At 52.6% G+C, this 25,084-nt stretch overlaps 1 protein-coding gene across 1 annotated transcript in view; it reads left to right on the plus strand.

Moving 5' to 3' along the window:
- ITPKB (inositol-trisphosphate 3-kinase B) overlaps positions 1-24,140 on the plus strand; it is a 52,812-nt gene extending 28,672 nt beyond the window's left edge. The window contains exons 3-8 of the mRNA XM_027453678.3: positions 12,736-12,835; positions 13,507-13,720; positions 14,984-15,188; positions 18,645-18,746; positions 19,649-19,720; positions 21,691-24,140. Coding sequence (XP_027309479.1) covers positions 12,736-12,835; positions 13,507-13,720; positions 14,984-15,188; positions 18,645-18,746; positions 19,649-19,720; positions 21,691-21,906 — 909 coding nt within the window. The 3' untranslated portion in view covers positions 21,907-24,140. The remainder of the gene's footprint in view (positions 1-12,735; positions 12,836-13,506; positions 13,721-14,983; positions 15,189-18,644; positions 18,747-19,648; positions 19,721-21,690) is intronic.
- Positions 24,141-25,084: the final 944 nt, after the last annotated feature.

The raw sequence follows: 25,084 nt of genomic DNA on the forward strand, positions 1-25,084 counted from the left end.
AAACATTGCTGGAAAATACTTTGGTCTAATAACACCTTTCTTTTTTCCAGCTTTCCCTAAGTTCACATTCTTTGCTCTGGCATTTTGGCTGGCTGATGAATGGATTTATGGCTGTAACAGCAAAGAATGACCCTCAGAAAATCCCCGTGTTTTTGCTGCCTCCAAGGCAAAGTGCTCATCATTTATTCATGCTCTGGAGCGCTGATACTTTGCGGGGTGATTTTCCAGCCTTGGTCCTCAGGCTGGCCCTGGGGGTCAGGCTCTTTCTGGTGCATTTCCAGGGCATTTCCAGCTTCATTTCCAGAGCAGAGCTTGTCCTGAATCAGGTTTTGAATATCCATACACCACCAGCCGCTTGAGCCATTCGCGATATAAATGCTGGAGGCAGCTGCATTCATGTGACTTTCTGGACTAAACTTTGTTATTGGGGAAAAAAAAGCAAAGTCTTTGTTTACCAGCCTCAATGGAAAAGTTTAGCTCTGGCCTGTCTTGCCAGGGAGGGAAGGAGTGTGCCAAAGGACTGGGTTCTGGCTGCCAGCAGAGCAGGGGCAGGTCCGGCTGCTGGGCATGCCACCGGCGGGACCCTGGCTGTGCCGTGGGACAGGGGTTTGGGCACAGGGGTGTGCTGAGTGCGTGGCTTTCTCTTGGCTCTCTCGGCTGCTAAAGATGGTGCTGGGCAAGGCCCTGGCATGGCTCCACTGTCCTGCAGAGAATTAGGGGATGGGAGCAGACGCTGCGTGTGCAGGACAGCAGTGGGTTAAGGAGGGAGATGTCTCCAGGCATGTAAGCACACACGGGGTAGCTCCCGCTTGGTTTTGCAATGCTGCTTTAATTCGAGCAATCACATCTCTGGTGTTGAGTCATGCCAACACTGCATGCGGATGAGGAAGAGCTGCTGTGTTCAAATGCCATACACAACAAACAGGCAGCAAGCGTTGTCTGCAGCCACACAAAGGCTAAAGCAGGCTCTCAAACCCTGAGTTTTAGGATATGCTTCCAGTTCAGGCTTTTTATTCCAGAACTTTTTGTCTTCCTAACCCTTGTTTGGGTGTTAATGGCTCTTGAGCACAGGATGCTTGGCTGGCGTGGATGCTGGCTGGCGTGGGATGCTCTGCTGGCACGGCTGCTCTCTTGCAGGGCTGAAAGGCACAAGCTGCCCGTATGGCTTCCATTTAAATGGGTTAAAACTACTGCAGAGTTAAATTACATTCAGGCAATACGCCGCTGCAGACATAGCACAGCTCCTGTTAGAGTGGTTCAAACAGGGCTTTGCAAAAGGGGATTCACTCAGGGTCAGCTTTATCCCATGCTTTCCAACGTGCAGGCTGCTCTTCTGATCCTGGCTGCAGCCAGGTGTTTTTCCCCGTGGCACCGGCGTGCAAAGGGCATGCTTGTCTGAAGAGCATTTTAAAATATATTTTTCCAATGGGAGACCAGACCCACGACTGACTCAATAAATCCAGCTCCTGAGACCAATTGCTCAGAATAAATAAGATTTTATATTGTCCTCTTCCTGACCTCAGGAGGCAGAGGAGTGTGTCCCATGTTGTGTGTCCCCCAGCTTTTAAAACCTTCTGCTTGAAGAGGAGAGCCCATGGGGTGAAGTTTGCTGCTAATCCCAAGTCCCAGTCCTTGTTAGTGTGGTTACAGTGCAGCTGCAGCTCCCGTGGTGATTTTGTCCAGATCCTCACTTCTGCGATTTCCTCTGGTCCTTGCCTTTGAAGCTGCTTGAACGCAAATTAACGATGCTGTAATGGGGTCTGCATCTTCCAAATAAGCCTGTTAGCTGCCTGCCATAGCTCCTGCTTCCCAGATGCTCCAGAGGAACCCCTCTTAATGACATCTCTACAGAACACCCAAATTCCCCCATCCTTTCTAAATCCAGCCACTCTCTGGGATGTGCCAGCCACTGCCCTGCGATCACTTTGCTGCTGTAAGGCCGGGTACCAAATAATCACCTCCTCAGCACATTTTTGGTGTGACCTCTAACACCCTGGCTATTAGAAATACCTTGATTCATTACCAAGACACTTTTTTCCAGCATATACATTTTTTCCACCCCAGGATGAGCGGCTGTGACTACCTAAAACACCTGCTGTTGTTTGTAAGCTGGGTGAAGGAGGACACCCCCCGTCTGCTTATGCCCGTGTGCCCCCACACCGGCTGAGAGGGACTGCACTTTAACATTTGCACTTTGAAACCTATCTTTAGGTCTCACAGGGTTTCTAAATCTGCCCTGAGTTAGCCTAGCCGGGTGCTGAGGGTCCCTCCCTTCCCGTCACCGCATGGAGGTGACCACACTGTGGGCAGCCAGCCCCTAGCTGGGAGTGCAGGAGCTGCATGGTCTTTGCATTGGCAATTACGTTTGGGATTGAGAACGGGAAGGATTTAGCCATAATATTTGCATAGCTCTTGTACAGAGCTGTGAACGTGCTGCTGCACATCCCAGCCACGCAGTGCCAGCGCAGTGCTGGGGACGTGTGAGCCTCCTCCCTCCACTGATGGCGCTGTCACTGTGACCCAAATTGCTTGTGGTGGCAACAGCTGCGAGATCTTTGCTTTGTGAGAGCAAACAGAGCCTTTTCAGTAATTCCTGACATGTCTGGAGTGCTGCTTTCTCTTGTAACTTCATGCCTTGTTTTTAACACAGAGGGTCCTGCTGTTTGTGCAGGTGAAGGAGCGGTGAATCCGAAGTGGTTCCATGCAAAAAAAATGCAAACCCTGCTGTTGGCAGCTTTCTGTGTGACAGGGACAGTGCGTTTGCAAAGTGGCACAGCTTGCTTTCTGCACATCTCCACTCCTTACTCCTTGTAAGGCTGAGGAACCTTGGGCATTGCATCCCCCGAGAGGCAGGGCCCCAGCAGCCCTGCACGTAGCTGGGGCTTTGTTCGCATTATCCCTGCAGAGTCTTCTCTTCCACCTGCCAAGCAGTGCTCGCAGTGGAGGCAAAGTCACCAGAAGGTATCTAGCCCCCAGGTAAAGCACTGACAGGTACCGTGAGCTCTAATTGATCTCGGTGTTACTCAGCCTGAGATGGTGCAAGTCTCAGCACCCTTCCGTAGAGAACAGGGCTGGCTTTTCGGAGTGGAAATCTCCGGGGCAGATGTGGGGAGATTTTATCATGCATCTCGCAGGTGAGATTACCTTTGTGTAGCCTCTTTCCATTCCCAACCAACAACAGGAGCAACCCTACCCCTTGGAGATGCCTTTGGGTTTGGGTTGGTTTGGTTGGTGTTGTTATTTGTGTGGTTTGATCCCTGACTGCAGTGGGAGGAGGCTGTGTGTGGAGCCACGCTGCTGAGCGCCGAGGCTGCCCGTGGTGGTGCTGGGGGATTTGCACTGTGGGGCAGGAGCTGCCTGCACAGGGACAAGACGGACGTCTCCTGGAGAGACCTGCCCCCCAGGGACACCAGTGACAGAGCTGGGAGACACAAGTGGCAGCTCTGGAGCCGTGACTGGGTCATGTTTCTGCTCACGCTGTGGTTCCTTGGCTGCTGCCTGCTGCTTTCTGCCCGCACTGCGAGGCACAGGGCTGCCCCAGTGAGAACAGCCGGGGATTTCTCATTTCATACCAACACCTCGCTCTGCGCTGGGGCTCTCTGGGGGGTGTAGCAGTGGCTGCACCACTTCCCAAGCGAGATCTGAACCCCGCGCACGCTCCTACCCTTCATTTCTGGCTCCTTTCTCTGCTTCTTCATTTAGCTGCAGCACGGCGTGCCCCGCAGGATCCTGCTGCGTCTTGCTGATCTCTTGATAGCTTGCTCGAGAAAGCCGCCTCCTGCTCTGCAAGCTTCAACTCTGTGTCATGGAAAAATGTAGAAGTGGGGCCAGCTGTGCGTCACTGGCTGTCTTGGCAACCTCCGCCTGCGCTCGGCTCGGTGATAGGTGTGCGGGGCTGTCCGTCTCGCGCAGCGGTGAAACGCAGCGTTCAGCATTCCCCCGGCCCTCGCCGATGTGGCCAGGGAAAATAAGGAAATAGCAGGGCTTGCTGCTGTCCCCGCAGCCTGCTGGGTGCTAACAAAGCGGGAGCTCGGGAGCTCGGTGAGGGATTTCATCCGTCTTCAAAGCAGGAGCAGATGCAGCAGGCACTGGGCCATCATGCTCGTATCAGTACAGGAAAAACACCGAATCTCTTCAAAGCTGCCTCAGTGCTTCCTATTTGTGCATTAACAAGGTGTGTTTTGCTGTAGCACCAAATGTCAACAAGTAACGAAGACCTCGTAAGGTTGCTCTGTAGTCAAGATTAAGCAATAGGAAGCCGTGAGCCGCCTGGGTGCCTTCTGAGCCCACCAAAACCCCTCCTGAATTGGTCGCAAAATGCACCGGGTTGCCCCCACGCTTGTTCTCTGGTAGGGGAAGGAGGTGGGTGCTGGGTCTGAGCACTGGGCGGGGAATTCAAGGAACTGTGCATGGCAGCTATTGATAACGTTTGCATTCAGCACTTGTGTTTCTTGCAAAATTCATTGCTGAACGGAGGGGCCAGTGGGCTCCTGCAGGCTACAAACACTCCCCCGAGCATCTGCAGCGGGCGCTGAGCTGTCGGGTGAGGTCCCAGCCATTTAACTTCTCACTGCACCCAGCTCACCCCCACCGCATTGGGAAGGAGCCTCCTTTTTCTCTCATTTTCTACTGAAAAAAAAAAAAAACACTAAAAATACCCCGTCGGAGATCTAGTGACTAAGTCCTTCGCGTGCTGCTAAACGAGCAGCAAAACAAGATGTCTGAGGGGAGATGACTAAATTTTTCTGCCTCCTCTTCTGCTTCCCTCAGCACTAAGCATGATCTCCTGAAGCAAGAGGACTTCGCTGCTGCCTACAGCCGCAGCCTCGGAGATCGTGGGCTTGCAAAGCCCCAGTCATATGGAGAACCAGGCGCCTTCCCTACACTAATTTCTCTTCTCCCTTGCTCTTCCTTCAAGATAAAATATAATTAGAAACACCAAGACACAATGAGCTAAGCTCTGTCTTTGTTCCACCCATGTTTATAATGGGTTCATTGTATTGCTTCCGCCAGCGCCTGAGTGATTATATGGCTAGATATAACAGCCTCCTACCCTTCTTATTTTCTCTTTTTCTTTTTTTTTTGACCAGAAAATGGCTTGAGCCTCCTCTTCAAATTTAACAGGGCTGTTCTGGGAAAGGCTGTCTGGATTTTCATATAAAAACTGTGACTTCTGCTTCTCGAAAGGATGCCACGGCTCATGGGTAACTCAGCTCCTCGCTAACCCCGTGCCCAGAGGCTGGTGCTGGAGTTATGTGCACAGCCACCGTGCCGTGCCATGTGCTAAAAGGAGCAACCTGCTTTTTCAGATCTCTAGGTGATTAAAATTGCCTGGGTGACCCGTGGGTGACATGCATGGGGCACGGTGACAGCACCACCGCGCTGCTCTCTCCCAGCACCCAGGGAAGGGGATGGCACTGCTCAGGAGGTGGGCTCTCCTCACACAAGGTTCCCCCTGTGCTGAGTCCCAGCAATCCCCCCCCATGTGCCTTTGCCAGCCTCAGCCCTGCAGGGTTATTTGGGGTCCCGAGGGAGGCTCTGAGCTGAGGCTGGGGCAGGGCATTCCTGCCTGAACATCGTCGGGTGTGCTTCAGGGGGCTCCTGGGACCCTGTCCCTTCCCCTGAGGGCTTTAGGGGGTGCAGCAGCTTTGCCAGCCCTGCTCACCGACCACAGCTTCAAAGGCAGAACCCAAGCGGCAGCTCCTCGCTAGCAAGAAACCTCCCTGCCTTCTGCCGTGATGGCTTCTCCCCCTGCCACCCTGCCGGGGTGCTGGCGGGGCGACGGCAGCAGCGCGCTCACCGGGTGCTCTTGCACCCAGCACATGTGGCAGGATGTTGGCTTTGGTGCAGGTCCGTACCCAGCCCTGCACAAGCTGTGCTGCATTGCTAAAACGGGCACCTTTCTGTGACTCAGAGCTGAAGTGGCGACGGGGTGCGCACGGGGCCCTGACCCTGGAAGTCAGGCGGAGAATAACTCGCTGCTGCTGCGGGGCTCCAGCCGTCAGGACGCCTGCTGTGCCTAGCTGCATTTCTCCCTTTCTCCAGTTCCTGGAGGTGCCTAGCAGCCACACTCCGCTGCAGGACTTTCTTCTGAGCATGAATCATGGAAAATTGCCCCTGCACGGGCACAGCATCGGCAGTATTGGCAAGCGTGCTGCTGGAGGGGCTGGGTCCTCCCAAATGGGGCACTCAGGCTGGGGCCAGAGTATCACCGTGTGCCTGCAACGAGCCTCTCTTGGCCTTCAGGTGTGTTTAGGGGTACTCAGGGGTATTTAGGGGTACAGACGGGCCATGTAGTGGTGCCAGGGAGGCGCGTGGAGCCGTGGCCGAGCCAGGCTGGGGCTCCCAGCAGCTCCTGAGCGAGTAGAGGCTGCTCCAGCCGCTCAGCACGGGAGAGACAATAAACTCTGCAGAGTGCTTTAGACTGTCAAAGCGCTATCCAAACACAAATGAAAGTGCTAAACTGATTTAGAGGCAAATTAAAAGGCCGTGCCTGCTGAACACTCAGCTTTAGGGTTTAGTCATGTTTATGAAACTTATAACTGCTCTTTTAAATCAGCTCTTTACACTCCACGTACCCGGTAAGTGCGGGTATGTTTAAGGCTTATGACTAATTAAAAAAAAAATAAAATAAAACAACTTTATTCTAAACAAATTACCACAGCCATCATCCTGCCCTTTTCTCTGCCTGCCTTCCCACTCCAGCCTCAGGCACTCAAGCTGCGATCCGACCATTTCTCTCCGCTGTGGAAGAGGGATGCGTTTCTCACTCACATATTCCTTACCACGAAATTCAGTTTACTTAGTGTCAGAGCAGCAGGCAAGCTCCAGGGCTGGGCAGAGCAAGAGAACGGCAGTGGGAATGTTTCCTGGTGCCCAAGAGCAGCGTGAGCTGCTGTGGGTTCCTGCAACAGAAGAGCTCACCCCTAAAAGCCAGTCTTCCACATCCAGCTTCTCCCGCAGGTTGCTTCACTCACGTGGCACAATGCGGCACTGGTTCTGCATCGCCTTGCTTGTGCAGTGCCAGTGCCTGTAGACATGAACCACCTTCGTTTTGGGCCATGCCTTTGGCCATCTCAGCTCAGTTCACATCACATGTCCAGGAGCAGGCTGATTCAGTCCCTGGGTTGCATCCAGAAGCAGATAGGAAGAAATCTCCAAAAATAAGGACTCCAAAAATAGGCATTAGAAGCTCCTTTGTTCCACTTATGGATGTTGCTTCTGTGTTCGGTGCCTCAGACCCTAAATGCCTCTAAGCAGGCTGGAAATTTCGTGTCTTGGTTTAAATCCCTGAAAACTTGCCTTCAAACATTAGGAGAGGGTGGACAGCTGGACAGCTGATCTGCTGCCCCAGCCCTGGGCACTAACAGGTTTCGGAGGTGTGCTGCAGTGTTTCTGGGCTCTTCGTACAAACACATTCACCAAGGCCTGCTTTTGGCTACTAGTGAGCACTTTTACCATTTGCTGGATTTTAAAAGTGAGCTGCTTGCTGGGCGAGAAGCAGTGTGGGGCTTCCATAGCAGTGCACCAGCAGTGAACAGCTCTTCCTGAGACATTTCCAGAGATCTGGAGCTGTTCCCACTCAGAAAAGTGGGCTGGACTTGTCTAATGCATGCAATTAACAGTTCATCCAGCTTTCCTGGGAAGTCAGCTATGACTGATCTGCGTTGGAAAGTTTTCACCTTCACTGAAGTGAAGACTCCTAATCGGGAAGAAACAGAGACGCAGCGACAAGCGCAGCTCCAGCGCCAGTTCCGCCTTTGCTCCCACTTGGGCTTCTCTCCTTCCTGGCCAAATTCGATGCCGATGCTTTGTCGCTGCCTCTTCTCCTTGTACCTGTCTCGTGGGAGCTGCCGTGTGCCCACTGTGCCCTGCAGGCTGGCGGGGGGAGGTTGGGAATATTCCCGGTGCACTGGGTGCCTCCCGAGCAGCCCGCTCCCACAGCCACGGGGCTTCCTTCTATTGTCAGAGGGGAGGTCGAGCTGAAGCACCACTGCCACCCGCCTGTGCATTTGGCTTCTAGTTCTCCTTTCTGGCATCGTAAGCAGGAAGGGGGAGTCTGCAGCGAGCTCCTGTGTTTTTTTCCAATACGCTGGAATATTTTTTTCAGCGATCCCCACGGATGTTCCTGCCTGCCCTGCGTTTTGACTGAAGCTCCTCTCTTACTCGTGCTGATCTCTCACAGACGGCAGAGGCGGCGGTGACTTTGTCTCTCTGCCCCTCTGCCCCAGATTTTTGCTCTTGATGCGGCTGGCTCCTGGTTGCACTAGAGAAAAGGGTATTCCTCACCATGCCAGGCGGGACTGGCTTCTCCCCTGCCAAAGCCAAAATCCTTGCTGGCTGAAATGAAACCATTCTGATAAACAAAGCATTGAAAGTCAAAGAAATAATACATACACAAGGTGTTTTTCTCTCTCTAGATGTGATGGGGTCCTTGCTTCTGAGTCCTCCAGGCTGCACTCAGCATATTCTTGCAAAGCCCAAGGTGAGGCAGGCCGGGGCTATGATTAATTATTTGTGTGACTGTGCCCCAGCTACACAAATAATTAAGCTAATAGGGTTTGAGGGTTTAAACTAGAATTTTTAGGCATGCAGAAGTGTGTTTCAATGACCAAAGTATCGTCATCCCATTCATTAACTTCAGTGCAGTCTGCCGAGGGAGTCTCTTTGTCTTTGCTGAACAACCACCACAGGCACCTGATGGGCATTGCCCTGCCAGATTTGGGGAAGCTGCTGACATCTCTATGTGACTAAACCAGAAACTGCCTTCTGGTCCAAAGTTCTCCCATCACAAGTGGGTCCTCAGGCCAAAAAAAGGTTATTTTGCCACTGTGAAGAACTAAGGTGGCCTTCTGGCTTCACTGACTGTCATGAGGTTTTTGCTGTGAAGGGAAACAGTCATCACTAAGAAAAGCTTAATTGTTTTTTACAGACCATGAGAAAACACATTCATTCTTTTAAACATGGAAAACTGGAGGGCATGTGTGTGCATGGCCCCCAAGCAGGCTGACAGTTCCCATTTGGGAAGGGCTGGAAGTGAAAGCAGAGAGGCAAGGCCCTGCTGTTTCCTCTGAGTTTTCCACCACCTTCTGCTCCTAGTTTATTTCAGGACCTTCCTGGGACAAATGGGCTGAAGTTCTCCTCAAATCATTAACTTCATGCTGCTCCTGCTCCTCCCTGCCCCGGCTACATGATCTTGACTCCAGTGGTGCATGCCCTGGCTAATACAAAGTACTGAAACGCCGGCCCAACTCCATCTATTTCCAGGATGTTTGGTCCTGGCAAGCAACAGGAAACAATAATTTCAGCAAATTAGATCGGTTTCTGCCCATCTCTCCGGCTCAATGCGTGGAAAGGGCAGGGCACCCCCGGCTCCCCGTGACACTGACCAAACCCCATCGACGCTCCCGCTGGGAGAGGGAGGGGAGCAGCAGTCCCCAAACGTCACACCGCCCCCAGGCAGGCATTAAAGGAAAGCCATCTGCTCCAGGGAAAATGTGCAGCGAGCGCCGAGTTCATCAGTCACTTTCTGTTTAATCTAATTAAACACCACGTACCCTCTGACCTTGTGGGCTGGTGCTACGTTCTCCCTGTTGTTCTTTCCATATGAAGCTCTATTGACAGATGGGGAAAGCCTGGAGTTTGCTTTAAGCTTCAGATAAGTAAAGCCAAACAGACAGCAGATAAAATTGTTTTCCAAGCACTCCTCTCCCACTGACCACTTGTGGGTACTTGTCGGGAGGCCGCAGCTCTGCTGGCCCCAGTCCCACACCCTGCCAGCTCCACCGTGAGCAGCCTGAAACGGCAGGGGCAGGAGCAAAGCGCTGCTGAAACCCACTTTTAGGGCTGAAACAGCTTTTAGGGTTGGGTCTGCCAGTTGCTCAGCTTTCTTTCCACAAGGCAGACAACGGGCTCCACGCATTTTCAGAGTTACTAAATAATTTGCTAATCAGTCGGCGCTTGCCGATGTTGAAACAGGTTTTAAATAACAAGGCTCAGGTTGCACCAGGCTCCTTCTGCACATCCTTCGGAGGCAGAGGAGATACCATGGCTGTGCACGGCTTTAATGCTGCATGTGAACAGGGCAGGGCAGGGGGGGAGAGCCCGGGCTGCTGCTCTCGCAGGGGCTGCGTGCTGCACGTGGCCACAGAGCCAGGGTGGAGCAGCACGGGCCTCGTGACACGAACCAAGTCTGTGGCCATCGGCAGCAGCCTGACACGGGGCTGGCATGACAGGAATCCGAGGCTGTCAGTTCTGAGATGTTCACCCCTGCGTGAACCCACGCTGGCATGTGGATAAACACAGGCATCTTCAGCTGGGGCTCGCTCAAGCTCTTGGCCGTCCCCAGCGCCTGGAAGGACCCCGGTGCTGGCTCGCAGACATCCGGAGTCACCCTTAAGCTGTAGGGAAAGCACAGAGGGTGAACTTTCAGAGAAACTGCTTACCTGGGCAGATAATTTCATTATCTTCAAACGAACAGGGTTGCAGCATCACTGGGGAGCATTGGCCAGTGCTGTCCCTCCACAACTCAGCCTGCTTCCAGCAGCTTGGGGGTGACCTGAGGTGGGCAAAGCAACCTCCAGGACCACCGTAAAAACCTCTGGCAGTTGTGTGAGGGGATAGGAAGGCCTTGCTTGTTCACTGAGCGATCTCGGTTCGGATCTGCACCATCTTCCACAGCTTTGCTTTATTTAGGTTTATCCCCAGGGCTCTGCCAAGACAAACCTGCAACCAAACATGCAGGCCAAGTCAGTGAGGCTTCAGCTCAGCGGGAGGGTTTGGTGTTGTCTGCTTTTTTCCTGGGGACTCGGGGCCATCAACCTGCACCACAAGAGCAGCGGCACGGCAAGCAGGGACCAGCAGTGCTGGAGCCGAGTGCTGTGCTCAGAGAGCTCTGCCGAAGGTGGGCCTGAGGTGGCTGCACCGCCCCAGGGACCGCTTGGCTTCATTCTGCCTGCGCTTTGAAGTGCATCGTGGTCTGAGCTACAGAGCTCTTACCACTGAAAAATAAAACCTTGGCTTGGGAAGGTGCAGTGCCTTGGCTGTTCTCCGGGGACTGTGTGCCTCAGGATGCTGAGCGGGAGGGTAGGACACCTTCTCATTTCAGACGAGGCATGTTGCTCCCATGGAGTTTTTTTCTCCCCTCTTTCTTCACAACATCATACTGGACCTGGCTGTTACTGTTCTAAAGCAAAAGCAGGGAGACCCCTCTGCCCCCTTTTCACCTCCCCTCCATTTTCCCTCCTGCTCTCTGCCAACAGGAGAACAAAGAACAGCTACAGCGCGCCGGTCCTGGCACTGCCCTTGGAAATCAAAACATTCCCTCATGGCAGGTAGGGAACTGCCCGAGCCCCTGCCAAAGCAAGCAAACCATGCTGTGGTGCAGACCTGCCACGTGGAGGAGCCTGGCTGAAGGGCATGCCCGCAGTCACTCCACGCTTCTTCAGAGCTCTCTGCCAAAACGCTCTTCTCCTGCCCTAAATGCCAGGGTGCGCCGGGACACCCTCAGCCCCACGCGGTGCTCCAGGGGAGCTTCACTCCTGGGCTGGGAGATGGGAAAGGAGAGGAGGGAATGGGATTCACAGCCCACCCAGTGCCCTGCTCCCTCGGGGTGCAGCGGCCCGACACGGCACGGCTTCCCCGCTGCAGACACTGACATCCTTGTTTGGCTCCTTCCTATTCTTTCAAACATGTCAGCAGTTCCCAGCACGGATTCCTGTGCTCTGAGTTCAGCCCAGACGAGCGGCCAAGCTGCAAGCCGGGGTTGCTGGCTCTTCTCCTCCTGCCTGTGAGGCGTTACTGGAACAGAGGCCGATTCTCCAAGCGCGGGGAAGATATTACTGGGGCTTTCTGGAAGGCTCCCCCGCATGCATTAGGCATGGAGCAAATGAGGATAATTTTTCTGTGGGCTTCCAGCTGAACCCAGTAGCAAATTGTGGCCAGGATAAAGCCTGTTGTTTGTCTCCTCATCTGCGAGAAGGCATTTTTCCATTGCCGCTGCCTTTTGTTAGCAGTGTGTTCCCCAGAACAATCCAGGGAAAACCTCTGTGCAGGAAGGAACATGTATTCAAGCGAGGCCTTTGCATATCCGATGCAGCTCTCGCTAAGGTAATGTAAATAGTTTTGTGCAATCTATCTGGCAAGAAGCACAACATGTCAGGAAGGAATTGTTCTCCAGAATGTGGTTAATGGTTGGCCAAAGCAGGTGGATCAGACACAGGTGGATCGGAAACGTGGTGAGCAGGGCAGCTGGCTTTTCGTGGGGAGCAGAAATGCATCGGTGAGCACACGCACGTGTTTGCAGGGGCTGCAGTGGAGTTTTGTGGCCCAGGGGTAATCCCAGGCTCCATTTCCCACTCTGCTCGCTATGATCTGATGCAGCAATTAACCCAAAGAGGAGTTAATGTCCTCACAGTTGCTGCAGAGGGGTACATGGAAGTGGACAGGAAGCGCTGCAAACGGCTGGGCTCTTCATCAGAAGCGGCTGGAAGAAAACAGCGAGGCCGTCCACTTCAGTGAGGTTACTCATGAATTTTGAATGTGGAGATGAGGCCCAGTGACTCTGGCTTGGCGTGGGGCGATGGGAAAAGAGCAGATTCTCTGTTTGCTTTCCATCCTGCGCTGGCTGCAGTGCCTGCTGCGTCGTCCAAGACAGCCACGTGCTGCATGGAGTGACTTTATGGACAGTAAAAGCTTAAAACTTTGCATTCAACTTTTTTTTTTTTTTTTCCTTAGAGCAAATCATGGAGGAAGATCAAGAACATGGTGCACTGGTCTCCATTTGTGATGTCCTTCAAGAAGAAGTACCCTTGGATTCAGCTAGCAGGACATGCAGGTAGAGAGCATCACAGGGACCATCCCAAACCATCTGCAGCTCAGCCACGGGTGTGGGAGCTGGGAGAGGGCAGGGTGGTGGAGAGGGTCTTGTTCAGTCAGGATAATGGGCTTTTCTGGACAGAATTGCTTCTGACTGCTGCGTGAATGTCACAGATTTCATCTCCCGTGTCCAGAGCCCAGGTCAGTGACTCCTCTAAATGTTCAGGAGGGTAACAAGGAGCTGCAGCACTCTGTGCTTTCGATATCCCAAGGCCAGCGGGTATTACTGCTGCTGCCCCACGTTTCTCTCCAGCAGCAGCCAGCTGGGTCCTTTGGGTGAGCCCCAAGCTCCCTTGCAGATCACAGGGAAGTGTGTGACACTGCCTGGCAGGAAGGTGCCCCACTCACAAGCACAGAGGGAAAGCCACATGGTGTGACCCTCACGTGAAGCACACAGAGAATGGGACACAAATGTGCCCTGCAGGAGCTGCTGCCAGGTCCCTGCTCTGCCTGAGGTGTGACACTGCTGGTCATAAACCTCCGACCCCATACATGAATCCAGGAGCTGGAGCTTGTAAGCCCCAGTCTGCAGGGCCTCTTCTAGGCATGGGAACGCTTCCAAGGTGCTGTTGGGCTCTCTTCTTGTTTTGGGAAGGCTCCATGCCATCCCACACCCATTACCACCTGCAGGTAGCTTCAAGGCAGCAGCCAACGGCAGGATACTGAAGAAGCACTGTGAATCCGAGCAGCGCTGCCTCGACCGCCTGATGAACGATGTCCTGAAGCCCTACGTGCCTGCCTACCATGGGGACATTGTGAAGGATGGGGAGCGGTACAACCAGATGGAGGACCTGCTGGCCGAGTTTGACTCCCCCTGTGTAATGGACTGCAAAATGGGGGTCAGGTGAGTGGCTCTGGGGCATTGTTTGAGTTTTAAGATTGGGAACCAAAAGCAGAGGTTGAAACCCTGGAAGCCTGCAAGTGAGAATAGCGGGTTCACCTGTCTCCAGGAAAAGCTAAGCCAACAGCATGAGGAGAGGGATGTGAGGAAGCCCGGGTTTAGGAAGAACATGGCAGGCTTTTCCTCTCTGCTTTTTGACCATCTGGTGTGTGGAGAAAGTGGTTTGGTGCAGTGCAGTCAGCCCTGAAGTAAGTTTTGTCAGGCTTAAGCTGGTTGTGGTTCAAGTCTGGAGCAACACGGGGGTACCAATACCTCAGACGAAGGTGTTGCTCTCTCCAAAAGGAAATCCAGCTTCCTGAGCAGTGTGAGCAGCCCTCCTGAGAACACTGCATCTCTATTCTGCTCTTTTATTCCATCTGCCCATCAGGCAGTTCCCTGAGCATGCTGTGAAAGCTGCTTTTAGTTTGTGGGAGTAAGTCACTGCCCAGATCTGCTGTGCCTTGGTCTCCCAGGACCACCAGCTGGCAATGAGAGGGTATCAGTACTGCAGCAACAATGTGGGCACCTGCAAGAAATAATCTCCCTTCTCATTGCCAGGCTGGTTGTGGTTCCTTGAGGAAATGGTAAAATAGCATGTGTTGGTGATGGGGTTCTAATTAACATAGGTTCATTAAGTAAAGCATCTGTGCTGGGTCTGCCTGGGATGGAGTCACCTTTCCCTGCAGCAGCTCATACAGGGCTGTGCTCTGCATGTGTAGCCACGTGGGCTCTTGTAGTGGACACATTTGTCCTCCCAAACGTTGGCTACGTGTGCTGAGGCCCTGCTTCAGGGATGTGGTCAAGCATCGCTTGTTGGTGGGAAGTAGAGAGTCATTTCTTTCCTCTGCACTTCCACATGGCCTTGGCTTGTTTTTTGGGGGTGTTTTTCCCCATTCCTTTTATTATTATTATTTAATTAATAATAATTTTCCCTTAGTAGTTCTTTTTCCTTTAATTAAGTTATCCTTATCTCACCCCATGAGTTGTTTCTTTCCTTTTCTTCTTCCCCCCTGCTTCTGACGAGGGGCAGGGAGAGAGCGGAGTTCAGCTGCCCTGCAAGGTAAAATCTCCCAAGCACCTAGGGTGAAAGATGGATCACAGAATGGTTTGGGCTGGAAGGGACCTTTAAAGATCATTTTTAAAGATCATCATAGCCTTGGAGTGGGTCAGTGGTCTCCCAGCCATTGGCCTCTGCTGCTCTGCTAATTTCCCCCCGTCTCCTCACAGAACGTACTTGGAGGAGGAGTTGATAAAGGCCCGAAAGAAGCCGAGCCTGCGGAAGGACATGTACCAGAAGATGATCGAGGTGGACCCCGACGCTCCCACGGAGGAGGAGAACGTGCTGCGGGCAGTAACCAAGCCCCGCTACATGCAGTGGAGGGAGACCATCAGTTCCACTGCCACGCTGGGCTTCAGGATCGAGGGGATAAAGGTGAGGGCCCTCCATAAGGCAGAGCAGGAGGAAGAGCAGCTCTCTGTTACCACACGCAGTAGCAAATCCACAGAACAGGCTGGTGGCAAGCTCCTGTCACCCCAGGGCATCCTGATCCCTCAGCAGGCATCTGCCAACATGCTCAATGCCAATGTGCTGCCAGCCTGAGCCATTAATCCCAATTCCCAGCCTCAGTGTGCACTGGCCTGTGCCTGTCTCTGGCTGGAGCTGGGAGTTCAGCTGGAGCTGGTGACAAGGCTGTATTTACATGGGAAATGTTCAGACAAATTCAGCAGCTGAGTGTTACCTACATCCAGGCTGCTTCTCTCAATTCTGTCTGAGCACTCTGCAAAGAGCACAGCAGCTGGGCAATGCCAGTGCTCTGAGCTGACACACACATTTCCGGGGATACCTCCTGGGATGCTTCTGGGTGTCTGTTAGATGAGTCTGCACAGGGGTTTCTGTCCTGACGAGTGGCAGAGATCAGCAACAGGCTTTGCAGTGAGAAAGGCATCCGGGATGGCACCTGAACAGAGGTAGGTCTGTAACAGAGCATTTGGGTTAGCGATGGAAGGTTCACATGGACGTTAGCAATTTCCCTGCTCTTACAGCTCTTTGCTACCATCCCCAGCCCTCCCAAAGTCCCTTTTCTGCTGCAGGCACCCACAAGCATGCTGTGAGCTGCTCCAGCCAGCCCCTTGCCTGGTTCTTATTCCTGGTGCCTATTATAAAACCATGGCTATATAAAATACAAGTGTGCCAGTTTGGACTGAAGCTCATGTGCACTCTTTCTTCTCCCTGTTTTCATGCTATAATCAAGAATATCTGTCTATTTATAGTCCAACTTGATCTATCCTTGGCCTCTAGTGGTGCTTCTGTGGTTTGGGTGACTTTCATGGGCTTTACAGCAAAATCAGGTCACATGCAAAGCACTTGAAATGGAAAAAAAAAATAAAACCCTGTTCTCACACAGGCCAGAAAATGCTGGGGAGGGGGGAATAAAAGCCGTGACTGAGGAGTGAGAGTTGCACCCCTGCTTTAGCCAAGTGTAATTGAGCTGCTACATGATGTGGGCCGTGGATTTTTTCAAAGCAGTTAGGCAGCTCTTTAATTGAAAAACTGAGAAGTGCTGGCCTCCAGGAGTAACTCTGCTGCTTGGGACTGACTAATGTGATCAAGGCTCTAATTACTGTAATTCTCCTTAAATCCCTTGGCTTCTGGATTATGTTCCCCTAAGCTACAGCATTAGTCGTTCAGGCTGGTTTAGGGCTGGCGTTTCTCCAGCAGGGCTGCAGAACCAGGAGAGCTGAGTTGCATTGCTGCAGCTGACCTGTTTCAGGGTCCTGAGGCTGCTTCTGAGCCCTGGGGAAACTTCAGGGAAGTGTCATTTAACGACAAGGCTCTCCGTGCTTCCTTTCCTGCTGAGGATACAACGTTGGGAAAAGCAGGGGTGAGCCTGTTCTGCCCCTTGCTGACAGTGTGAGGGTGATGGGAGAGGATGGGTTCCCGTGGAAGGGGCTGGGTGCTCGCAGAAAGGGCAGGAGCCATCCTGGGTGCATGGGCTGGGGGGAAGGCAGGAGGAGGAAGGGAGCAGCCACAGCCTGGGGACAGAGCAGGGCTGGGAATGAGGATGGGGACGGGGACAGGGATGGGAACAGGGACAAGGAGCCTTCGTTGGTTGAGCCAGGTGGCCTCGAGCTGATGGCTCTTCCTCTTCAAAATAGGAATTCCCCTCTGCAAAAGGGGTTAATGACACCTAACTTTGTGGAGCAGCTCAAAAATGTTATAAACAGCAACTACTAACAAAGTCACTGTGTTAAAAGTAGTACAAATGGTCCCTCTTGACCCACTTCAGCTCTCTGGAGAGTTGCTCACTGAAAAAAAAAAAATTAAAAATCTTGAAGTTTCTGCTCTGACCTGAGGGTTGTTCACCATTTCCCACTGCAAGGCCACGGTGGGACATTGCTGCAGAGATATTTCTGGGTCTGGGATGTTTGTGGGGTCTCGTAACCAGTCCTGACCACCTTTCCTGACTTCTCCCCAGACGGGCAGCTTGTGAGCCCCTTGGCCAGTGGTGCCGGGGCAGGCAGACAGCCCCAGCCCTGTCCCAGTGACACCAGCACCAACTGGGCCTGCTGGTGGGGCGGGGGCCAGCTGGGGCAGGTGCCCGTAGCCCTTTCCAGCCCCCCTCACGCTTCTGCTTTGGGGAAGCCCACCCCTATGGGCCTCAGATCCCCGCAGGAGGGGATGGGTGGGTTTCTGCACTGCCCCATGACAGACATAGAGCAGTGCAGTGCACCTCTCCTGTACGTACTTGGGGAGTCCTACACATAGCTGCAGCTAAAAACTTGGTGAGAGCCTGGCTCTGCTCTGTCCATGTGCAGGACGGCTGCTATAGCAGGGATGTCTACAGAGAGAAGGTCACCTACCTCTGCCAGATGTTAGCTTCGCTTTTATACCCTGCGGCAGAGCTAGTGCAGGGGCAGGAGGTGGTCAGGTTCATCCCAGGGTGGTTTGAAGCCAGGAGTATCAGCTGCACCCTGTGCAAGCAAAGCTCTTCCTTGGAGAGCATTCACATGCTGGTTTTGATACCACCTTTGTCAGAGCTCGCACGAAATGCAAGCTGGAAGTTGGATGTGTGTGGTGTGGCTCATCCTGAGCTGCACATCAGGTTTGGGGTTGCTGCTGGACGTGCCTTGCCCAGCTCTTCACAGCCTGTGTGCCCTGTGTGCCCCCAGCTGGACTGGCACTGCCACCCCAAGCCAGGGTCACTTCCCTGGAGGGGTCTCCGTGTCCCACCAGGACACGTCAGTCTCCAGGACAGGTGACTGATCGTGCTGTCTTCCTTCCCCGGCCTCTGCTCCCCTTCTTCACCTTTCCTTCATCTCACGCAGCCCACAGGATGTCTTTTTGGCCTCTGCCCCTTCGCTCCATTGTGTGCAAACGAGCTGTCCAGCGCAGTGGGACAGAGCTCTGGAAACAGCCCCGTGAGCACGAGCCTGTTGTTTAAAATAGCCCCTGTCTCCAGGAAGCCAGCCCTGCCTGTCCGAGACAATGAAAGGCACTGATGTGAAAATCAGCAGAGCCTCGGGGTACCGGGGAAATGGCGAGTGGCTACGAGGGGCTGCAAGGCCGGGAGCCTCAGGGCCGGGGCTGGGCGCTGTCCCCGCGGTGGGCCACGCACAGGGCGTTCAGTGAAAGGTCCATGAAAGTGTTTTCAGCAAGTGCCTGATGGTGGGGACTTGCCTTTTGCCTTGTGGCAACGCACCAGAGCCGCGGGATGGTTTGGGACACGCAAGGCAAGGCGTGCTGCCTCTGCCACCCCCCACAGACAGGCCCTGCAGCTACCAGAGGGGCTGGTCACTACGTGGGGACACGCGTGACTTCTGAAACACCAGTTCTTCCTCCTGGCTCCTCCTCTCCCTGTCCCTCTGACGGCTCTCCCTTCTGTCCTAGAAAGAGGATGGCACTGTGAATCGGGACTTCAAGAAGACGCGGACAAAGGAGCAAGTCACGGAAGCCTTCAGGGAGTTCACCAGGGGAAACCGCAACGTCTTGGTGAGCAGGGGCTGCTGTGGGAGCTGCAGCGAGAGGGCTTCTCCTTTAGAGGCTACTCCACAGCCCAGGGGAGCTCTCTTGAAAGAAAAATGGCAGAGAGAAACACCATCCTGTGGTGAGGGTGAGGAGAGGAGAGCTGGGAGGGGACACATTCACTGCAGCAGCACCCATCAGGTCCAAGTCCACTGAGGGCTCAGCCACAAAGCCTGTTGCAGAGGCTCTGCCCCGTCACCCCCAGGACTGATGGCAGCCTCCGAGCCTCCTTTTTAGCCTTGGCTTTGACACAGCAGGTGCCAGAGACTCCTGCCCCGAGCTCACTGGCAGGAGGAGAGGCCAAGGCACCCCCATACCTGCAGCGGGTGCCCTTCTCGTGGGCACGCCACAGCTGGCATTTCCCAAGTTGTGCTGCACTGCCAGGAGAACACGAGCTGTAAGCAATTCATATGGGCTGTGTCAAATATCCTACTGACAAAGGGCTTTATTTTAAGTTGCACTCTGTAAAGCCTACAAATGAAGGGCTGCAGATGGGGTAGCCCTCGGCACTGCCTCTTTCAAATTTGCTTTGACAGCAGTTACCCAGGGATTACTCTTGGATCTGCAGATTAAGCTGCCTGGCTGTGTTTTATCTGCGGAGAGCTTGGAGCTCTCACACTGTCACACGCAGTCTCTGGACTCCTTGGCCAAACCATCTCCTCAGGCAGTCACAGCGTGAGCAGTTTAATTGTGTGACATTGCCAGGGTACCTGCTGTGCACAGGCTGTGCCTCGTCCTCCTGCCCACACCTCAGAGATGAATTACCAAAGGGGCCCCGAGGAGCCCTGAGTGCCTTTTAGCAGTTTGCAGGGCTGCTTGTGAGGAGCACACGGTCAGCACTGAGGGTTTGTTTGCCTTTGTGGTTTCAGAACAGCTACCTGATCCGGCTGAAGGGTATCCGTGCCACCCTGGAGACATCCCCCTTCTTCAAGTGCCATGAGGTAACGCTCACGTTCCCTTCCTCAGGTGCCATGTAGGTAGATCTGACTGCTTTAACCCCAGCTTGTTCAGGGAGGAGTCAAATTCAGAGGTTGTAAATTTCTTCAGTTTTGAATTTATTCTTATATTTCCATACCTGTTTATCTAATACTGACAGCAGGTGACTGAAATAGTGTTCATGCATCTGACACGGGCTCAGATCTAATGGAAATCAATGTTCATACAAATTAAAAGTGATGTCAAAGGAATTCGATCTGCTTATGGTTTTATATGACTGGAAATAAATCCTGGTTTAAAAATAGGTCTTCTTGGGAGAAATTCCTGCCTGAATGCACAGGTCAGGTATCATTTGGCTGCCAGTTTCTCCATGCCATTTCATCTACCTGGCAAACTGCAGAGTGCATTTCCTTGGCACATGTTGTCATACGGGCAGGAATAATGCCTAGCTCAACGTGTTGGGAGTCGCTGCTCCCCCTGCCCAGCAGAGCTGTGCTGCCCCTCTGATGGACCTTGATGAATGCCTCCCCCCAGCAGTGCCTGCATGGCAATGGGAAAACCCAGGGAAATGTCACAGCTGAGTGTTTTGGGTCAGTTCAATGACAGAAACAAAATGCTCCCTGGAGTGAAGTGCCAAAGAGTTCATTTGAAAATGCAGGAACAAAACAGCCTTTTCAAAGAGGCTTTGAAAGGAGTTTCCAATCCTTAAAAATTGTAAAGAAGAGGCTTTGACTTTCCACCAAACTTCAAGATGAAGCATAGCAGGAGGGCTGCCAGGCCCTTCACGTCTCCCCGTGTGGGTTGGGGCTCCTCTAAGCAGCTGCAAGAGAACTTGGTGAGTCAGGCCAGGCAAGCAAAGAACGTCAGCAAAAGGCTTTTCCTTAAAATGCTGTATCCTGGCCAAGAGAGGGCTCTAAGAGCTTAGGAGAAGAGCTGAAGATAAGCATTTCTGGGAAATAATGCATGTTGCTGGAACTTGGAGATTTTCCCAATGCACTGGAGGAGGAAGTCTCCTTGAAAATGTGAATACATCGCAAACAGCACACGCATCCAGCTTAAAACCCTTGTCTAAAGGCAAACCCCAGTGACAGGACGGACATGGGAGTCCCTGGTGGCACTCAGTGCTGCTGCCTCGAAGGGCTGATGCCAGCAGGATGTCCCCAGAGCTGTGCTCCTCCTCTGGTCTGCCCAGGTTGTGGTGTGCGACCTGTTTCCAGGTATCTGCACAGCATGGTGTGTGTGCTGAGGCCATTGCGCTTTGCACACCTGAAGTCCCCGTATGTGACACGAGCATGTGGGCTCACAGTCCACCAAATCTGTGCACATCCAGACGATGCGCTTCACCTTCACAGATGAAAATACCTGCAGGCTTTCCTGGGGTTTGTGGCTGGAAGGCCAGTCAGTAAGAGTGAACCCTCCAAAGTAGCAGAAGGAATTTGTGGAAGAGGAAATTTGTGTCTGGTCACCCCCATAACGTGTGTGCAGAGCACTGTAAAAGCCAGGATGCTCTAGGGGGAGATCTGGGTGCTATCAAATGATGTTTCAGGCAGCAGTTTGTAAGTACCTCGTCCTTGGAGCATACCTGTTCCTACAGCGATGCCTGCAGAGTTGGTGGGTGTGAATGGTGCTAACCAGCCACCAAGAGCCAGCTTTGGAAAACCTTCAGTCAGGAGGCTGGGATTCATCTCACTCCTTCCCCAGGAACCTTGACTCAGTTTCCGCAATCACATCTGTACCTTTTGTGCCTGTGTTTTGCTGACCTTTTTCTTCTGCCAGAAGCGGGGAATTGTATGAATAAATCAGCCGGTCTGAATGCCTGATTTGCATGGGCAAACACTGCTGGCAAAGCACTGATCTTGCTTTTGCTCATGCAAAATCTCGGCATAACCTCTTGCAAACACAGCTCTAGGTGAGGTGTCAGAGCTGGGTTTGATGTGAAGCAGGTGCACAACTAACTGACCCCCTGTCTCCGCAGGTGATCGGGAGCTCCCTCCTCTTCATTCACGACAAAAAGGAGCAAGCCAAAGTCTGGATGATTGACTTTGGGAAAACCACCCCGCTGCCAGAGGGACAAGTTCTGCAGCACAACGTGCCCTGGGTGGAAGGGAACAGAGAGGATGGCTACCTCTGGGGACTGGACAATCTCATCCAGATCCTGACAGAGTTGTCCCAGAAGGAGGACTCGCATTAAAGCCATGCGTCCGACTCTGCCACTACCCCCAACCTGTTCCCAACTGACTCTTCTGAACTGCACTACAAGACACTTTCCAACCCTTGCCCTTCCCATTTTAAAGCTATTCTCTCCCTATTTAAGGTGGTTTTGTTGTGTTGTTTTGTTTTTTTAATTCCACATGTAAATACAGAGCTAACCTTCCAGAACAACTCCTGAACTTGAAACCTTGGCTTCACAGAGTCAGTAGCCCGGCTGTGCTGGAGCAGCCGGGGAGGGGTTGGTTAGGCAAACACACACTTTCCCTACCATGCTTTTGTCTCTTGTGCAGCATGGTTTTAAGGGAACCTTCCTCCTGGGTGGCCATGGAGACGCTGTGGGTCAGGGGATGCTGCAGCCGAGGCCCTGAAGTGCTGCCCAGCCACGGGGCTGTGGTGGAGGAAGGAGCCTCTGCCTGTGCTGGGTTCAGCAGCTTCACCTCCAAAACACCTCTGGCCACGCGTGGGACCCTTTAGTACCCAGGGTGGATGAGCAAGGCTTGAAGATGTTAAAAGACACTGGGGTTGATTACCTTTAGTTGCCTTTGCCAGAACCTTTTGCCCTGGGAACTGTCTTTGCTGAGTGCGTAAATCACTAGAATTGCAGACCTGAGTTTTTGTGTTGAAGACATTCCATTAATCCTGTGGAGGTTTCTCTGTTATTTTGGAGTCACACTGGAGGGTGAGGGTTTTGCTCTCGCTGCAGGGCCATGCGGTTGGGTACAGGTATCTCCCACGGCCGGGTGCTGCCCCCCCATGTCACCCACCTTGGCTGCACTGGCTGGGTGGGCAATGCCAGGAGCTCCTCACTGACCTTCCACAGTGAATAAAGGCTTTGGGCAGGGCTGGCAGGGAGAAAAACAGTTTGTAATGGACGCCTATGAGATGTAAGGTAGACATCCAGGTTGGTCATTCTTTTTTTTTTGGGTTGTGCTGCCAATGCCTGCTCCTGGCCCAGAACCACCCTCCCACCTGGAGCACCTCCACCATTTGTACCCGTGCCAGTTTCTTGCCCGGTGCTTCCCAGCAGCTGGGAGTTTTGGCAGACGAGCAGCACTCAAGGTGCCCCATTAGGCTTGTGTGGCAAAGCAGAGGGGGGAGGCGAGGCGTTCCTGTGCCTTCCCTTTTTCTTGCACTGCTTGCTGGCTCTGCCGCTACGCTCAGTTGCTAGCTTCCCAGCCTGTGTTTGGCCTCCCTGCTTCGAGTCCTGTGAAAACAACCAGTTCTCTATTCAGGGTGGAGGCTATTTTTTAACTTCCTGGAACATTTGAACTAAGCAGCTTGCTCACATCAGCACTGGCTCTCTAAAGGTCAGCTATTGATGGGCCGGCAGGACCGAGCTGCAGCCACAAACCCTGCACCTGCTTGAGCCCCAGGCCCCGGCTCACCTCGCTCCCGGCAGTGATGCTCGAGAGCCCCTCTGCCATCATCTGCTGAGCATCACTCCCCTGCTGAGGGGCGTCTTCTGGCAGCAATAAGGGGGATTGGGCTGTCGAGCCCCCAACAGCTGTGCCCCAGCCTCTTTCCCAAGGATTAAACTCCCCAAGGTTTTCGTCAGCTCCTGTCTCAGCAGACAAATGTCTTTAGCTCATATGATGCCATTGTAAATGGTTGCATTGTTGCAGCTCTTCACCAGGCTTTCTAGACTAGCCCTTATGGAAGTGCCTTACAGACTTGCCTCTGTTCCATTAGTGTCATGGAAAAGGTTGGATTTTTTTTTTTAATGTTATATTTATTTTCATCCCATTTTAATTGCACAGAACACTAAAGCTTCATGCATGGAATCCTTTTTTTTTTTTTTTTTTTTTTTTTTTTTTTTTTTTTTTAACTGTGTTTTTAGTTTTTAAACCATCCCTTTTCCACCTTTGGAGAAAAGGTTTGAAGCGATATGCCTAGATATGTACCAGTTATTGCTGTACTTTAGCTTTGTGCTCTTATATATATATATATATATATATATATATTATTTTTTAAGACTTTATAAAATAGATTCCTCACTTTGTGGCTTCAGAAGAAGCAGATTGTTTCTCCCAGCTGTCTTATGCCTTTCTGGAGGCTGGAACAGTTGCTGTGAGGTATTTTCCCAGCTCCCACCTCCCCTTTCAGTCATTGGGTAACATGGAGAAAAATCTAAACTGGTCTGAACACCAATGCACAGTGCCTGTAAAAAAAAGAAAACTCCTGTAACTTTCCAAATAAAGGCATATGGGAAGCATCCTTCTGGCGTCGGTTCCGTTTGTGGCACAGCTTGCAGCAGCCTTGGGGCAACCCATGGCTTCTCCATGGTTCTCCCAAAGCAAAACTTTGCTTAAAGACTGGGAACCTCTTGCTATGAAAAATAACTTGTAGAGTACTACAGAACTGGCACTGCTACAACTCCGCTCAGCAGTTTCTCCTGGGCTGCAAGAAAGAAGCCTGGGTTTCCTATCTTTCACACTCTTGCAGCATCACTGCCAATATCTGACGGTTTGCTTGCTAACTCCAGGTCATGGAGGCCACTGAGAGGCCTGTCTTGCTGAGGGGGACAGCAAAGATTTCTGAAAGGGCCTCCAAAATCCGCCAAGCTGCCCCCTAAAATGCAAACCTAGTAGATAAATGACGAGATCCTCAGATCTGTTCTCACCTACTACTGAAGGAAATACCATGACAGTGTGGTAGATAAGGGAAGGGAAAAGGTCAGGGCAAGAAACCTGTCATGACTGTGTGCTGGAGTCTGGCAGTACCGAAATTTAGGTGTAGTTTGGAAACGGGCAGCTTTTCATACCAAGCTGTGTCTGCAAGCACCACACAGCACACGCCACAGCAAGCACCCTGCCACCTGCTTTGCTGCACCCAAAGCAAAACCGCCCTCTCCAGGCTCCCTGCTGCATCAGGGGTTAATAAATGAAACGTTCAACAAACAGCTCACACCAGAGAGGTCAGCATTTACACGGATGCAACAAGGCAAACTTCAGATGCTGCTGTAGATACTTAACACTGCAAAGCCCCTGAGCACAAGGCCACGCAGTACAGGGCACTCTGTTCAAGCTGTGTAATTTCTACTAATTATCTTCTTAATTATCTAGCACTTGCAAGAATGAGCCTTCTATAAGTTTTGCTGGGCGTGTTGTGACTTTTGGCTGATGCGGGGCTCAGCTGTGCTGCGTGGTGGTGGCTGAGGC

This window comes from Anas platyrhynchos, chromosome 3 (assembly GCF_047663525.1).
Source record: "Anas platyrhynchos isolate ZD024472 breed Pekin duck chromosome 3, IASCAAS_PekinDuck_T2T, whole genome shotgun sequence".
Taxonomy (NCBI): Eukaryota; Metazoa; Chordata; class Aves; order Anseriformes; family Anatidae; genus Anas; species Anas platyrhynchos.